The sequence below is a fragment of the Calypte anna genome, chromosome 3, assembly GCF_003957555.1.
Source record: "Calypte anna isolate BGI_N300 chromosome 3, bCalAnn1_v1.p, whole genome shotgun sequence".
NCBI classification, from domain to species: domain Eukaryota; kingdom Metazoa; phylum Chordata; class Aves; order Apodiformes; family Trochilidae; genus Calypte; species Calypte anna.
In genome coordinates, this window is record NC_044246.1 from 92,066,290 (window position 1) to 92,083,717 (window position 17,428).

Below are 17,428 nucleotides of genomic sequence, written 5' to 3' on the forward strand. Positions count from 1 at the left end.
GTAGTGACCTTATTTCAACTGTTTTCCTCACTCATAAATAAGAAAGCAGTAGTACGAAAGAACTCAGATGTCTCAGCTTTTATTGTAAACCGTTTGCCCCAGCAATCTTTCATATTTTTTAATAAAGGCAAATTAGCTATAGCTAATGGAAGTATTGTTGAAAAGTGTTTTTCAAATAGTCACATAAGCTTCAAATATGCAGCCTCATTTTCACTTTAACATCGTCCAGCTCTGCTCTTCAACGCCTTCAAAGTTTTCCTCATGATTGGTGCAATTTCTTCAACAAAAAGAAAAAAAAAAAGATCTGTTAGCATTACAGCTGTGAGCAACATGAAATTATGCTAACATAATATTAAGCATATACTAATAGACAGGAAGTTAAAACAGTTAATTTGATGATCAGGGAATTCTATTTACTTTTGATAGGCTTCTTCCCATCTTGACTCATTATGCTGGAGCTAGAGCTTCCACTGCTGCTGTCAGGAATCAGATTTCCTAATGTATTACTTCTGCCTCTACTTCCTGGAACCCCCGTTCTTTTAAAAACAAAGAAATAAGAAAAAATTTAGCATTCAATATTCAAAATATCAAACTACTATATGCTCTGGCTTATTTGGGGGGGGAAAAACCAAACAACAAAACAACCTAAACCACGAAAAAACCAAATAAACCCACAATCACAAGCATTAAATAATTCACATATTTAAAAATCATAGGAAAATTCAGGTTAGAAGGGATCTCAGATGGCCAACTCTAGGTGGTCATCTAGACAGTCTCCATTCTTGCATAGATTTTCCATTTACTAGATCTGATGCATCTTACTTGTTTTTAAAATTAAATTACCCAAAATTGTGGCAAATCAGAGTGGTTAGTGTAACATTCTGATTCACAATGCCTCATGCCTACTTTGCTCTTTTTATTATTATCCTTTTTGAATGCAGCTGAGCTTTGAACTAGCTCTCTGACAGAAAATGAGGGCAAATGCACACTTTAAAAAAAAAACAAAGAGAAATGTCTAGCAAAAGGCACAATAACTAGCCCTACAATATTAAATATTAGAGCAGACTCTTCAATTGACAGGACAAGGATTGAGACAGATTTGACTGCTGCTGAAGACAGCACATTAAAACCCAGACCCCACATTAAAGTGTCAGCAAGGCATCACCAGTCTGGGCAGCCTTGTACCCCTCAGAGCCAGGCACTGACAGTGCTGCCAGTTACCAGGTACTGCTGCATGCTGAACTGCAAAGAGCAGCTTCCTAGGGGTCTGCAGGTCTGCCACAGGACCTTTCATTCCTGCAAGACCAACTTATTTTAAGCAAAGATTTCAGCTGTAAAAATTCCACAACTTGCAAAACCAGTAAGCTTTCAGAGGACATGTTTGAAGCATTGAAGTTAAACTCATTGTGCCTAAAGTCTTGTTTCTCAAGCAGCAATGACCCTCTCATGGCTTCTTTCACACAACAGCAGCTCCTCCTAAGTTATCTGGCCTGAAAAAAAGAAAACAACAAAACAAAAAATCCCCAAAGCACACACATGTGGTGTAGGCTTTGAGTACACCATTCAGCTGCTGGTCCAGAGGTCACTGGAGCAGAAAGGTCATTTACTATACTTGAAGCACCTAAACTGGACAGCTGCTCTGTCACAGAGATACAACCTCCCACAGGGAAATTGGAAGCAAAAGTCTGACTCAAAGTGCCTTAAACTACTGGCTTCATGATAGACTATTCTTTCATTAAAAACAGCAGCAGTACAGAAAGAATTTTCTTTCAGAAAAGAGGTATTCAAATAGTAAGAAACAGCCTTCTGTCTCCACATAGCTGAGGAGGGAAGGAGAGGCAAAAGCTGGTGCTACAGCTGGTTTATCTCTCTGTTGCAGCCATACTCATGGATCCAAGGGAGTTCATTAGGCTGGCAGGAACAGTATGAAAAGCATCACATCTCAGCTTTGGTTCTCATGGTGGTTGAACTACTCTGAATTAAGATGTCACAAAGAAAATATGGGTTTGTGCTGTACAAAGGAAACATCTGTAGAATTGCAGTTTTCTGCTCCTCCAGTGATTAGTGTTGGCTGCTGCCTCAGACTGACTCCTTTAAACTGCCAAAGCAGAAACCCACCATCAAGAGTATTAAAAGTTGCTGAGATTCACTCTGGTCAGCTATATGCCAGACAGCTAACTGGGATGTTATGAAAGCAGAACACACAAGGCTACTAGGCAAGTTTATGAACACATAACAACACTGGAATCTCCTCAGTGTGTCATGCAGCATTAGTGTAATCTGGAGAAAAACAGCAGTATCTACTCACTTCCTAGCTGGGAAGGTGAATTCAACACGAGCACTTGGGAGAAACTTGCAATGACAAAACATACACAGTAGAGGAGCACACAAGACTTAAAAGGCAAGTGTGCTGCTAGCCACTAGATGCTTAAAAAACAAACAAAAAGATAGCTACTTACAACTTTAAAAAGTATTTTGCCAGGACAAAGACATCTAAACTAAACTTGGAAGCATCCTACAGAACACTTACTTGTACTTCTCTAGGGGATGAAGTTGGGTGACAGGTCCTGCTGTCCCATGGATTTCTTGCTGTCGGCGAATGTTCCTGGGTGGTTTTGCAGCAGTGGTAACATAAGCCATTTTTACTTGCCTGCCTAATACAGAAGCAGGGAGCAGAGGGTATGTGACTTTTTATGCTCCAAAGTTCAGTTGTTGCTATGGCTGTGTGGCAATTTCTAGGTCTGAACTGGAAAAATGTGATCCAGAAAAGCAGAATCTGGTACCCAAGCAGTCACTGAGCCATGCCAATTCAGACTGTATACAGGATTTCTTTATATTTGGTATTTGTAATCACATTTGTGGTTTTCATATTATTGCTTAGCACCCTCAGCCTAACCACTAAGGTAAGATTTGTCTACTGTATACTGAAAGTATTATGCATTCATGCACTGTATTAATCTGTCCATCTAAATTTTTTAGCATCTTGTAAATTAAAAGGAACAGCATTCTTTCTTCTAGAGGTAGAGCATTATTGTCCAGATCACTAAACCCTACATATTGGGTGTCAAGTGAAGGAGAAGAGACTGGGTTTTGTAAATGGAAAAGCTAACCACAGATTTTACCTTTTGGCTTCTCAGACTGAGCTGAAATAATATTTTTTGTAAGTATCTTCAGTTTTTCTTCTCTTTGATTAGATAGTCTCAAGTACATTTCACGCCAAGACTCATACTCCAGGAGGCTCTCATTTTTAAAATCTCTCTGGCAGTGTTTCTTCCACAAGTGGGTAGACTCTTCTGTAAACATCTAATTCAAACACAACATATCTTTAATTTAAGATTTTAGAATAGCATTTTCCAAAGTGCCTGTTAACTGAGTCCATAGAGAGCCCAAAGCCCTGGTGGAGAAAGGTGCAGAATAAATCCCACCACACATGGTGTCACAGATAACTCCAACATGGAATGTGGCAATACCATGCAGAGATATCTACTTCAATCTAGTAATCTCACAGCTTCAAACAGCACAGCTCTATAGTTAATGAGTTGTTAAGCCATGCTTACAAGCTAGACTTGTGTTTCCAACATCAGCTCTCAACTTTAGACATGCAGAGAAATGGCCAACTTGCATTACAAAGTGTGACACACACAGAACCCTGGTGTCCAAATGCATCATGGAGCTGAAAGCTTCACAATATAGGTAAGAAATCCACCACATACATGGAACCTCACCCTAGATACTTCTCAACGGGTATGCTTTGCAGCCTTAGCAATGTGTAACTTGAACACTTGGATCTATTATGACTCTCCCAATTTCCAGTGATAAATACTGTGGGGTTTGGGGTCTTTTGGTTGTTGTAAGTTTTGTTTTTTTCTTATTTTTCAAAACAGAAACACATTTCTAGCCAAAAACACTTTCATTTTTTCAGTACTAATGATTATCCAAACAGTGACACTTCAGAAAGAGAGGCTTGATAATGACAGCTGAATTCAAAGTTAACAGAAGTCTAGTGTAACCCATGAAGAACCAAAAGGGCAGTTTTGAGAGGTGATTGAATAATCACTCAAGAGGGGTGCAAAGAAGACAGATGCCTCGTGGTCTCAGTGGTTCCCTAAATTTAACAAGGCAGAATTTACCGGGTTACATTCCTCTATCCGAAACAATTGCTCTGGTGTGCAACGTGTTAGGACAGGCTCAAGAATTTCAAAGGGCACACCTCCTACTTCATGTAGCACTACAAAAGAGGACAGTAGTTTCATTTCCTCACTTTTTATACCCAGTGGGTAAACACCACTCACCAAGTTGTTTAAAAAAAAAAATTCAAGTTAATTTTAGTGAGCACTAACACAACACATGTTTTGAAGTCAGGCTATGAAAATACTTAGAACTCTACAGTTCCACAGTGACTGGCAGTTATATTCTGTACCCATGTGCATCACTCCCCTCTCTGCCTATGCAAGGGAATAAACAATTTCTTGATTCCTCATTCTAACACTTGTAAACAAGTATCTTGGAGGGGGGGAAGCAGTCTTTTTGGCTTATAATTATAGGACATTATATTTTAACTACAATGGAAACTTTAAAAATGTGAGCTTTCAAAATAAAACTACATTTTAACACAGCTATAAAACCTTTTTCAAGTGCCTTTCAAGCTTTTTTGAGTCACTGTTTGCAGGGACAGGTAGTATCTTTTAGTAGGCTAGTTGTTGTGATGGAGAAAACCAGAAATCTGATACATTTTTGGGCATAGCCTGCTACAGATACCTCAAAGTACTCACAATCAATATTATTTTGAAGCACACGGATGCACTGTTCATACAGTGTAAGCATCTTTGAAAGACAGGCTGGCTTAGAGCCAGAGTAAACTTGCATTTTAGAGTTCAGCCTCCGGCCTGTGAATTGCACCACCTCACTGACTTGCTGGGGTGCTTCTACAGCAGTAGCTGGGGAATCTGCAAACAAAAACATCAGGCAAAGTTTCCTTCATTTCCTCACATTTTCCAATGCTTTAAACAGTCATCTTTGAGAGAAGCAGAGCTGGTGGTACGCACCTATATTTATTTTTCTTGAAATATAAAATTACTGCATTATAGTTTGGAGCCTTTATACATATTATATGTTACAGAAGTCCATTCATCATCATCTAACACTAAGATAGCACACACATTGCTAGTGACCTGCATCAAATCAAACCAGCCTCGACATCTAGCTCAGGCCTGGATGAGCTGTATTCACATCTAGATTATTATTATTACCACTGCACATCACTGATCTTCCTGAATTATCATAGAGAAGCCAAAAGCTGTGGTAACAGATATGTTTCAAGACCAGAGTGATATGAAACCACTGAAACCTCACAAGAGCTGCAAGTGGAACCACTGATACCTACCTATAAAGATAACAGCAAGTTTCTACACTGAAGATAGACCTAGTGCTTCTTGTATTTGTTTTACCCAAGACCATTTCTACTGATGCTGCTTGCTATAAGGTATAGAGAGGAGCCTGCAGAAATAGCACCTGATCTGTGCCTTCTCTACATCTGTGGTGACCTTTCATGGTATTTCTTTATTATCAGCCTTGCATACAACTTACCTTTAAATTCTGCAGCATATGGAGGAGATGAGATTGAGATGCCTGTCAGAAATCTAGGCAGTGGAGTATTAAGAAGATCTTGGAGGGATGCTACCTTGGCCTGTGCACAGTCAAGGAAACATTGCTTCAACATAAAAAAAATTGGATTCAACGAGTCTTAAAATAAGTTATAGGACAAAAAAAATACCTTAAGCAAACACCAAAGTTAACCAGGGTAACTAGAATTACTGCTTTTCTGCATTAAAATTTATTTATTGGATTACTTTTCAGCATATCCTTTCATACTCTACATCACAAAAGGAACTTTGTGGGATATCTGCAATCAGGCCATAAAAAGAGATTAAAGAATAGAGTAGATATGTTCAGCTAACAGGCTTTCAGATAAATCACTACTGAGGTTAGAGGCATGCAGTGAAGGAGACCAAACTAGAAGTTGACAAAACCACAGTTAAATGTTCAAAGGCAAACTAAATGCCATCCTGAAAGACAAGAACAGCTTTATGCCTGGTCTTATCAAGTCTCCTTTATTCTGCTGGATAAACCATTTAGCCTAAAATTTTCACAGATAACTCCTTACAAATGGATTAAAGATGCAGCAGTCTGGTAAGTAGAGGTCCCTAAAAATGTTCAGCATTATGTACAACATGGAAATTAGGTCTTAGGTGTCTGTTTTCTAGTTATGAGACAGGCACTTACTGCCTTAAATTTGAATCTCCCTGAACTTCGTTTTAGTATCTATAATAACTTTTTACAACTGCTTAAACATTCAAGACTTTTCATCAGACAGTTTATGCTAGAGTACCAGACACAAACCTCTACAGTAATATTTCTCTATTTGGGACAGAAGATGCCATATTCAGGTTGCAGATCTTCTGCAATATATAGAACCTGGAGCTTTCCCATCATGGCAAAGATAAGACTGAAGACCTCTAATTCCCAGCAAAAAAGGGCTTAATTTAAAAGGTCTAATACATATCTTTAGATCTACCTTGGCTCAGAGAAGCAACTTAGGCTTCTTCCATCCCCATGTTCACATCATGAGCATGTTATAAGTTATTTTTACCTGCAATACTGTGGTTTACTTCAATACATTAAAATGAGAAAATCTGGTTCCACTGCAGACCATAACATTCACTAATAAGGAGCCACAGCATCTGACAAAACAACTGTGCTACACATAGAGAGCTGCTACAGTCACAAACCAGACTGGTCAAGAATGGAAGAAGAGGACCTCTTTCCAAAGGGAAAGTACCTTTACTTTGTGGGTAAAACACAGATTAGCTGATATGGATTAAAGACTATTGCCATACTGGCAATCATCCCAAAAACAAGACAATTGTGAACTGCCAATATGTAATAAACAATCTTTTTTCCCCAAAATTATTGCAATTGTGGCAATTACAATGCAGCTGATATGTCAGTGTCATGCAAACTGTTGCTTAAAATAAATACTGCTGAATTTCACTGAAAAGAAGAGACTAAAGGACTTATGGGTCTAAGGACTTATTGGTCTGCAGTTTATTTGCTGTAATCTCAACCATGCAATGGCTTACCTTTTTATTGGGAGCTTCTGACTGATCACTCTTACATTTTTTTACATCTTCTTCTTCCAGTGGCAATGAACTCTTCTGTTTACTGCACTTCTTTGGCTGTTGCCCTCTGGAACAAGCCTTCCTCTTTCTTTTTTTGTTAATCTGATCATAATTAAGGTAAGATTCGAAAGACATAGTAGGGGGCTCAAATTCCTCATCACTAGATAATTCAGCTTTTCTTTTTATGACAAGTTTTTGTTTTGGTTTCTTCACCTGCTTATGATTTCTCTGTTTGGAAATATCCTTGCTAGGCTTTTCCTTCAGGAGTGGCAAGTCCTTATTGGCTACAGAGGCATACTGCTTTTCTGACACTTTTTTGCTGTCTCTGGAGGTACTCTCTTTGAAGTCACTTTCTTTAGCTTGAGGATTAGTGCCCTGGGAAGCATGCTTAGAACCACTGCTGCTACATTCTTTATTATGACATTCTTTTTGATACTCAGAATCTCTACTGTGGTGGGTCTTTTCAATACAAGTATGCTGCTTATCCAACTTTTTAGAAATGGGAGAGATAGTGGAACTTCTGGAAACCAGTACAGATGCTTTGGACATCTCTGAAGGTTTAATCTCCTTGGAAATAGAAGACTTTTTCTCATCTGTTTCAGTATTTTGTGTTCTTCCTCTGTGACCACTGCAACATAAAAAAAAAACCCACATCCCTTACATCCCTGCATCAGCTACATGTGATGTTAAATTACCAAATAATCCATATTTTTTACCTATATTTATAAAACTAAAAGTATTGCAGCACACCATGTGTCATAATTTTACAAGACCCAGAACTGTGCTCTGCTGTGCTTTTACTCTTCCATTATCAGTACAGAATCCCAGGGAAACAGCTCTTGGATCCAGTACCACTAAATACTATAAAAAGAATTAACAGCAATATAGAGACAAACTATCAGTAGGAAAACATGCCCAACTATTTGTTTATAATGTGTTGGATACCACTTCTTATACAAGTTTTCCTGCATACTTTATAACACAGACATGATACTTGAAAATGTAGGAGACAGAGAATTTACAACATGTACTGTAGGTATAGGTTACAACAGGTCAGTCTTTATTCCTTGCTAAACATGAATTCTGGTACTTCACTCTCCCTTTATTTGAACAACCTTAGATTTAAAGTACACTGCTTAGTAAATCTAAACCTTTGGCTTTCTCAACTGCCTCAAAGTGCAGGTGGTCTGCAAAACATTTAACACACAGTCAGCCTGGCAGTGGTGGCTGCTTCATTCTGAGAAGAAATCACCTCTCCTCAGGGTCCTCCAATATTGGAAGCTTCTCTCCATCCACAAAAATATGATAGGAAAGTCAAATCACTGACACATACAGCCAAATCATGGGAGAGCTGCCTCATTTAACTACCACCTCTAGTGATTAAAAGAGCAAGCTTCCCACTTCCCTGAAGTGCAGAGCAGTGCCCATCCTTGGCTTAGTTCTGCTTGAATCAGCTGGGACCTAAGAACTTGTGCCAATAAAATAAACCACAGTTGAAAGACATCTGAATGCTGACCAATACCAGTCCCTCCAATTTCTTTTTTGATATTTTATAAAAGAAAGCCTTATTTGTTTTGAGTAATTTCTGCATTTGTCCTAATGTGTATTTGTAATTCCAAATGCTTTCCCAATCTTTCAAAGCGGCATTTTAATTATTCTGTAGTTTAACTTCATAAGTTCTAAAAAACCACTTAGTTCATGCTTACCTTTTATTTTCTGGAGTGATAAGTTTCTTCCATTGTTTTACCAGGGTTTTAGCTACATTCCCAGCAGCGGAATGTTTCCTAAAACTGTTGACTGCTTTGCCTATGCCAGTTTCCTGTTGAAGAAAGTGTAAGATGGGCAGAACAGACTATATATAACTATCATCCCAAATAAATCCTTCTCTAAAACTGCTACAAACAGTATTAGCCTAATAGTCCAAGAAGTCTTGTGACTGCTAAAGAAATAAATGCACTCTTTATACTGCAAATAGAACTGAAGCAAAGGTACAGGGAACAACATAGTTTTCATTCATAAAGCTAAGTAATTTTCCTCTATCAAATGTATGTATTGCAGGAATTTCACTTGGTTTGAATGCTTCTGCCCACAAAATGGATATTGCTCTAGAGAATTAACAAAATCTCATTCCCATTAGGCTTATGTAGGTACATTTCAGCATATTAGAGAGCACGTATGCCTGATGTATTAAAATGATCTCAACCAGGAGCAGTATGGGATAGATGGGTCAGAGAAGCAGAGTTTGGATAGCTAAACTCAACCTTGTTTTCAACCACAGGAATAAAAACTACAGTACCTTGACAATTAAAACCTGATTTTTTCTGTTTTTCCCAAGTATAACTATTTTCACATCACCTTCAAGTCTTGCTCTAGTGAGTTTTATGTTGTTTAAGCACAACTATTTTAGACTTTGGGTGTATACAGAATCACTGGGGATTCTTTTAATCCTCTACCTCTGATTCACGAACTCCCACTTCTAAGAGGCAGACAAAACCTGGAAATCACTAGGTTGGCAGCAACCTGATAATGCTCTTGCTAACTAGTGAAGTAATACTCTTGTGAAATCTGAATGAGAGCTGAACATGTGTTACCCCCTTACAAAGAACTTTTTAAAATCCACTTTAAGGATATTTAGTTTCTATCTAGTTTCACAGAATGTGAGGTGTTGGAAGGGACCCTGAGATTGAATCCAACACCCTGCCAGGGCAAGATCACTTAAGGTAGATCACACAGGAACTCATCCAGGTGGGTGTTGAATGCCTCCAAAGAAGGACTCCACAACCTCACTGGGCAGCCTGTTGCAGTGTTCTGTTACTCTGTCAGTAAAAAAGCTTTTTCTTATATTTAAGTGGAACCTCCTATGGTCCAGCTTGCACCCATTACCCCTTGTCTTATCGTGGGACATCACTGAGATGAGCCTGGCTCCATCCTCCTCAGACTCACCCTTTATGTTTTATAAACATAGATGAGGTCACCCCTCCATCTCCTCTTCTCCAAGCTAAAGAAATCCATCTCTCTCAGTCTTTCCAAGCAATCCAGGTCAGTGTATTGCAAATTTATGCAAGAAAATTAATGAGATTATTTCCTAAAGTTATTTATGTTCTTCAAACCATTAAAATATGTGGAGTCCTCAGCTGTAGAACATCTTTCTTTGAAGGCTTCCATCAAAGTCTGTAGCATTATACAACATGCAAGTTTGCTGTGATTATGACTTGCCTGTGGGAGCAATTTGTCATTGCAATATGAGATTTCTTTGCTTTCCAATAAAAATACATAAATATTGCTGTATTCCAGTAGAAGCCATGCAAATGCCTTTTTTGCCTGAACAGGCTCTCAAAAAAATAACGATTAAGAGTTAAAAATGTAAAACTCTGTATGTTCACTGCTTCTATGGTTTTGTACCCCAGATATTTACACAGTAAATGATGTGGAAGAGTTTAATATATTATTGGATCACTTACCACTAAAATATCCAGCGATACATCCAAATCCTGTAGTACCTTAAGTGCTTTTATAATCTGGAAGCAAATAGTAGATTTTTGTGGCTTTTTAAAAAAAAGTGTTCAATTTTTCTCATCCTCATTCACATGTTTAATCCAAAATTACTCAATAGTGTCAAGATATATTATATCTTAACACATAACTCCAAGAAAATGTAAACACTTCTTTACTGCACATCAGGACTGTGAACCAGAACACGTTTCCCATCCCTCCAATTTCATTAACACCAGAAAATCCAGTAGGTATGAATTTAGCTCTACAAAAATTTCAATAAAGATCAAAACCTGCACTATGCAGAACAGCCATGCAAAAATCACAGTGTCCCTGCAGGTCTCCCAGTCAGCAGTAGCATTGCATCAGCCTGGGCTAAGAAAAGACAATAGATCTGGCAGGAGTCCAGTTGGTAAAAAATAAAGTTTTGAAAACTTAACTGCAATTTATACATTAACAATATGAGCTCAAGCTGCAATAGCTGCTTTGTTTCACACCAACAAAGTGTACACCTGTCATAAAACTCAACATGTCCAAAGCAGGAAATTATTTTTCAAATAGAAAATGCTCAGCTTTCTATGAGAAGTGTATTAATAACACAAAAGTCTCGTTTATAACTAGCATATAAATTTATCTGGCAATATAATATCATTTCTCTATCAATAGGTATACAGCACCCCAGAGTCTTGCAGTTGACCACACACAAGCGATGTACCTTATCCTTTCCAATCCTTCTCTGAGCTATGTTATGTAGCTGACAGTATTCACATGCAGCTGAACTAAAAGCATTTCATAAGGCTTTTAGAGATACTCAGATCATTGCCAGTCCTAAATGCAATGGCAGGAACCTGCGGGAATGCAAAACTGACTACCCAGAAACTTTTTAACTATAATATCAGCTATGCTAACTTAAATAACTGATCGTATCATCAGTGGACATGCCTGGCATGCAGTTCTTTCTGTAAATAACCCACCCTAAAATAGTGTTTCTGAGATAGAGAAGTACAGGAGAAATGCTCCACAGCTTTGAAAAAAGCTGTAATGTTAAGACATACACCTAGAACCACAGATAATGAATCAACTTCCTCCCAAAAAGTTAAGCTAACTAAAAAATGGCATGACACCTATTAAAAAAGCTTCCTAATAAAAATGTTGGAATCAGTACAAAAGCCACACTAGGTTCTGCTCACCTCCTGTTTAAGAGCAAGACACTCCCTGAGTCAGCAAGTTGTGTTAAGAATATACACAGTGAAGTTAAAAACGATTTGGCATCTCAAGAGAACTACTCCTCCTTCTGAGAAGATGCAATCTGCTTCACAGATACAGGCTATGTATTGCATGAGCTGAATACCTTTCCTAAATGAAAAAAAGCATTGCAAAGAGGCTTAAGTAGAAAAAAAATTGCTCACGATATTAATCACAAGCATTACAAACTGTTATGAGTACCAGGTTTCATTGTAAAATTTAATTTAAACATATATCCTCATTCACTGAATTTATTTTGCAATGAAAAAGGAAGTAACTAAGTGCTGACAAGTTATATTGTGTATATAGGACGACTAGATACTTAAGCAACTTTGAATAAATCTCATAGATAAACCTATGTGGAAGAATGCTAAAGATGTTTTCATCAAGCTATAAAGAGAATGGGGGTTTGGAGTGTTTCCTCTTGATAGGTTTTGGACTGATTCAATTCATAAAGCCAAGTTCACTTCAGAAGAACAGACTCAGGAAGCAGAAAATTACTATTCATCCAACTTCAAACCAACAGGCTAAATTACCAAAGTACCTAGATGACAAATATGTCCAAGAGCAGTCAACACATGTTAATGAAAGACAAAACTTCCAAAGTTTTCTAAGACAAAGATCACATTGTTCATTTTGCTTTCTTGAAATGCATATTGCATTTGGCAAATTAAGATATGCAAGAGGATTTAATTAAATAGAAAATAGAAAGTATTGATCAAACACAGAAAAGCCTTTTAGGAGAAGTGATCTTCCCTGCTTTTCAGAGATGAACAGCTCAGGCTGCAGTGAGATTGTCAGCTAGACATGTACAGGACTACCAAAGGAGAGAGAGCTCCTCTTGCCTTGTGCTGTAACTGGGCAATGTCACCCCCAGCAGCCAGCTGGCAGGAATCACCCATCCCAGAGTCTATGGCATTAGAAGTGTATTTACTTAGACATAACCAGGAAACAAGAAAATTTTATTTGTGACAAACATCAGTAACAATAGAGAAACTTTGTATTTATCCCGTTTGCTAGGGAGTTGAGTTTCCTCTATCAGACAGTGCCAGTTTGCTTTGCAAAGCACAAATACCAAGCTCCAGAGTCTGGTCCAGATTGCAGGGCACAGAAATGTCTGCTGTGAAGTGTACGACACAGAGAAGCCTGTCACTGGAACTACAGCTTGTTAGAAACATCAGCTTTGTGTCACAATATTTATATGGTGCACCATTATTATTATTATTACACAAAATAAGGTAAAAATAAAGTAATCTATCTGAAGTCTGTTTTGAGCAGGCCTTCAAAAACAAAATTACTGAGTGACTGCTGAGGTACCTTGCTCATGTATTTTGCCCCAGCATTTGTAGTACATCTGGCTCTTCTTACCTCATTGGACTGTACCCACTAATGTTTGTCCCCACATCCTTCCATATACACACACATTACTTTTCTAACCCTCCACTAGTTTTCAGACTTCTTTATCTTGCATACCACAATCAGCTACATCCATATGAAAAAAACTTTTAAGGTCAATATAGAGATAGTAAACTTTCTACAAAAATCATGAAGAGCATTAAAACTAGCTCTATATACAATTCCTGATCTATGCTATGTAATTCCTAAATACCAGTGTTTCTAAAGAATGATCCAAAACCTTTAGCATTTGTGTTTCCAATGGATGACATTCCAAGCAAGTGCAAGACACAGATCTTCATGTAACAAACAAAAAGCCCAATATAAGTTCCCAAGCAATCCATCCCTATGCCCTCAATAATTGAAAACAAAAAAACCCAAAACCGGAACAGAGAAAAAAAAAACCCAATACCACAAAATCACAAACCCACACACAACTGAAAAAAGCTACAACAAAAAACCACACAAATGTTTGCCTGAAAAAAACTGTCTAGCTTTGTTTTCAGGTACTGAATCTAATGATCTCTTTCTGCTAATTAAAGGAGCTTTCTTTCAGACTTCTTAAACCACACAGAAACAAACACTAATCACAGACTTTACCTTGGTTCTTTAGTTTCAGTCAGTTACAGTAGCCAGAGCTATAGCCATTCTCTGGCAGTCCTATTATCTTTGCAGCTTGGCAGTGTTGTTTTTAAAAACAGTCCCCAGAACAGGACATAATATTCCTGTAATTGTCCCTCTAATACTATAGAGTGGTAACAACATAACCCTGCTAAGCTACTCAGAGATAGCATTTATTCCATAAGCCACTGCATTGTACTGCAATTTCATGCTCAACTGGTAATACATCAGAGCTCTGAATCATTTTCTGAGTCAATGCTTTCTGAAATACAGGCTCCTATCCTGAGTGACCTATATTCACAGCCCCTAGCTGTGACTTTCCACTGAGCCATGTTAAAATGCATGTTGCTCAAATGAGTACTGCCTAGCACATGATCAAAGCTGGATTCTAGAAGAGTCTCTCCACTTTACACAAATGACTTCAGCATTTCCCTACAATGCTTGCTGTCTTCTAAATTGAGAAAGATTTGTCATGTCAAGAACAGATGCATAATCGCCCCCATCCCAAAAAAAGTAAAACGCAAACCCACGACCAAAACCACAAATCAACATTATTTCCTGATGAAGTCTCTCCCTTATTTTTAGAGAGTGCTGTTCAAATGTGTTTTATATATTACATCAAGTCCCTAGCATTGCTACTGTAGTCAGCATCACACAGAAGCAAGTCAAATGCCTAAAGAGATCTGCATATACTTGCAACTATGCCACCTGAAAATAGTATGAGGTAAATTTGGCAGTTCACATCTATAAGAAGTCTCACAGAGCAATATGGTTCATGGCACCATCCTTTAATTATATATCAGACACCTCTTATATGCACCATCATGCAGCTGCTCAACTTAATCCTTCACAATCAATGAAAACCATTTCACTTCCCTGTATAAACAACAGCACAATACTTTTGTCCTGTCCTGCTGAACTTCTCTAGTACCATAAGCACAATTCAATACCTACATCATTAGTTCTGTTCATCCTTTGGTCAATTCTCTGCCAGTTCACTGGAGTAACTATCAAACCTTCCACATTAAGAAGCTTTTGACATGAATAATCAATGTTCTGCATCTTCCCTGGTTACTATCAGATCAAAAAGTACTTAGCAATTATTAAAAAGTTGCAAGACAAGTATTATTCTTAAGTATGGAACAGCAACACTTGAACACACCAATGCCTATCTACATACATACTTATAATATTGATATTTTTTTTCTTTCCACTAATGAAAACTTTCCTCTTTGCCTTTACACATGATAACCACATTTTCTATCACTAGATTTACCTTTTATTAGCAGTGCATTTCATGACCACCGATTTACCTGGATCAGTTTCTCACTTCCCTTACCTCTCCTTAGCCCGTTACCATAAACACTTCTGTTTCAGTAGGCACAGCTTTACAAGGGACAGCAGAAGTGCTGCAGCACCACCATTAGTCCCACTTTATGCAGCATCTGCTTACAGTCATGCCACAAAAACTGTGCATCTCCTTCCTTAAGAGAAAGAAATCTGCCAGGGCTATTCAAATTTTGCACGAGTTGATGTCTCTTGAAACTTATTGTTCTGGGATTACTTAAAAAATAATTACCTCTAGAATGGTTTCTCTTTTCCCTTTCAAAGTCTTGTTCAGAACAGTATATCAACTCCAAATATAAAAAAACCTTGAAGACTGTAATATCTGATCACTTTGGTAGCACAAGAAGTTTCAGGTTCATTGAACTGAAAATTGAAGAAGCACCTGCACAGATAGTTGTATTTTGGACAGATACAGCCTACAGCACTAGCATTCAGGAAGATAAACCACTATTGGCCAAGAAAATCAGTATCTTCTATGTCTGCATACACACATTTTGAAAACGCACAGTAGATATGATTAACTAAGTTCATTAATACCAAATAGAATGCAAATTAAATTTTATTGCCACCCTCTGCCTCCAGAGAATTCCAGAAACTTTTATCAAGTTTTAATGTCTTAGAAATGTTATGCTGACAAATGTATTCTGTACTTTCAAACTCAATTCAACACTTTAAAAAAATTTTAAAACAGAACCCAACAACCCAGCCTTTTGAATATGCCATCTTCAGTCAAATGTGGCTTACTAATTTGCAAAGCAGCAAGCTGAATTTTGTGCAAACTGCTTGGCTTCCATTTCCTTCAGAGCCCCGGCCCGCCGCTCAGAGGAGCCCCGGCCCGCCGCTCCTTCCCCTGGGCTTATCTCCTCATCTGCCTCAGCACCGCCAGTGTCAAGCGCAGCTTCTGCAGGCTGCTCCGATCCACCTCTCCGCTGATGTGCCTGCCAGATTCCTTATCCATCCCCTGCAGCTACTGAGCAGCCCAGCTATCTATTATACAGAGGTTAATTTCAGAGATAAGAGGAGCTTTGTTCTGCTAGCACCAGGAGTAACACCAACACAGGGCGCAACAGCTCCCATGCCTCCTGCTGCGTGCCATGAAAACGAAGCCGAAACTCCGATTTTACCAAGAAAAGCTGTCATGGACACAGGAATTAGCACCTCGGCCGCTTTGATTTGACTTTCTGACAAGGGACCTGCACTACCTGTGAGATGTAAAATGACACCCAGCTTTGGTTGCCCTTCTGCTCCTCACCTGACTGCACGCAGAGCATCCGCTCCGCTCAGGCAGAGCTGCAGCCCCTACCCACCTGCGAGGTAACCACACGTGGCCTGACCTCTACCCTGCCCTCCTCCAATCTCTCCCGGTCTTGACAGGGCAGGGAAACAGAACCGAGAAGCAGAGCCCGAGGCTCACCCCGGGGCTCTCCTGCAGCAGCCCAGCCGCATGCGCCGAGCTCCAACATCCCCGGCGCTGCCGGGCGGGGCGGGCACCCAGCGCTGAAGGGGGTGCCGAGGGCACGCACCTCCCCAGCTCAGCGAGGGGCAGGGGGTTCAGCCGGACCCCCACGGCAGCCCCCAGACCGCCTCCACGCAACCCCACGTCCCGGCGCCACAGTGGGGACGGGTACCTGGGCGGAGTCCTTCGCACTGCCCAGCTGCTCCTTCAGCTCCAGCACCCTCTGCGCAGCGCTCCGCCCCTCCGCCATGGCAGCCTGCTTGGCCGCCAGTCCTACTCTGTTCCGGCAGGGCTGCTTGGCTGCCCCTCGCCCCTCTTGTAGCAGCTCCTGCTGCGCCATAGGCGGCGCCGGGGCCCGGCCCAGCCGGGATCCCCTTTCAGGCCCGCCGGCCCGCGGTTCGGCCTCGGTACCACTCGCCCTGCTCGCTGGGCTCCGGCAGCGCAGCTCCTTCCCTCCAGCTTTCCAGCTGTCGCCGCCGGACATGCCGGCAGCCGCACGTTGCTCATCCGAGCCGAGTGCTGCCCTGGGCCGAGCTCTGAGCTTTCTCTGGGGGCTTCATGGGCGAGGCCGGCGGGCTGGACCCGAACCGTGCCGGGGTACCCGCGTCGCAGGCCCAGGCCTGCGCTCTAATCTGCCCCCCGAAGGCTGGCGCAGGTGATGGGGCCCAGCTCGAAGAGGCTCTTCCGTGCTGGG

At 40.0% G+C, this 17,428-nt stretch overlaps 1 protein-coding gene across 1 annotated transcript; it reads right to left on the reverse strand.

Moving 5' to 3' along the window:
- Nucleotides 1-215: 215 nt before the first annotated feature.
- ELOA (elongin A) lies at nucleotides 216-16,984 on the reverse strand. The gene is made up of 11 exons (XM_030447575.1): nucleotides 16,907-16,984; nucleotides 10,640-10,696; nucleotides 8,885-8,997; nucleotides 7,140-7,806; nucleotides 5,587-5,686; nucleotides 4,773-4,937; nucleotides 4,131-4,228; nucleotides 3,123-3,303; nucleotides 2,531-2,654; nucleotides 418-536; nucleotides 216-277 (listed from the first exon to the last, which is right to left on the reverse strand). Exons 1-11 carry the CDS (start codon nucleotides 16,982-16,984, stop codon nucleotides 216-218), a joined length of 1,764 nt encoding a protein of 587 aa, XP_030303435.1.
- Between the last annotated feature and the right edge of the window lie 444 nt (nucleotides 16,985-17,428).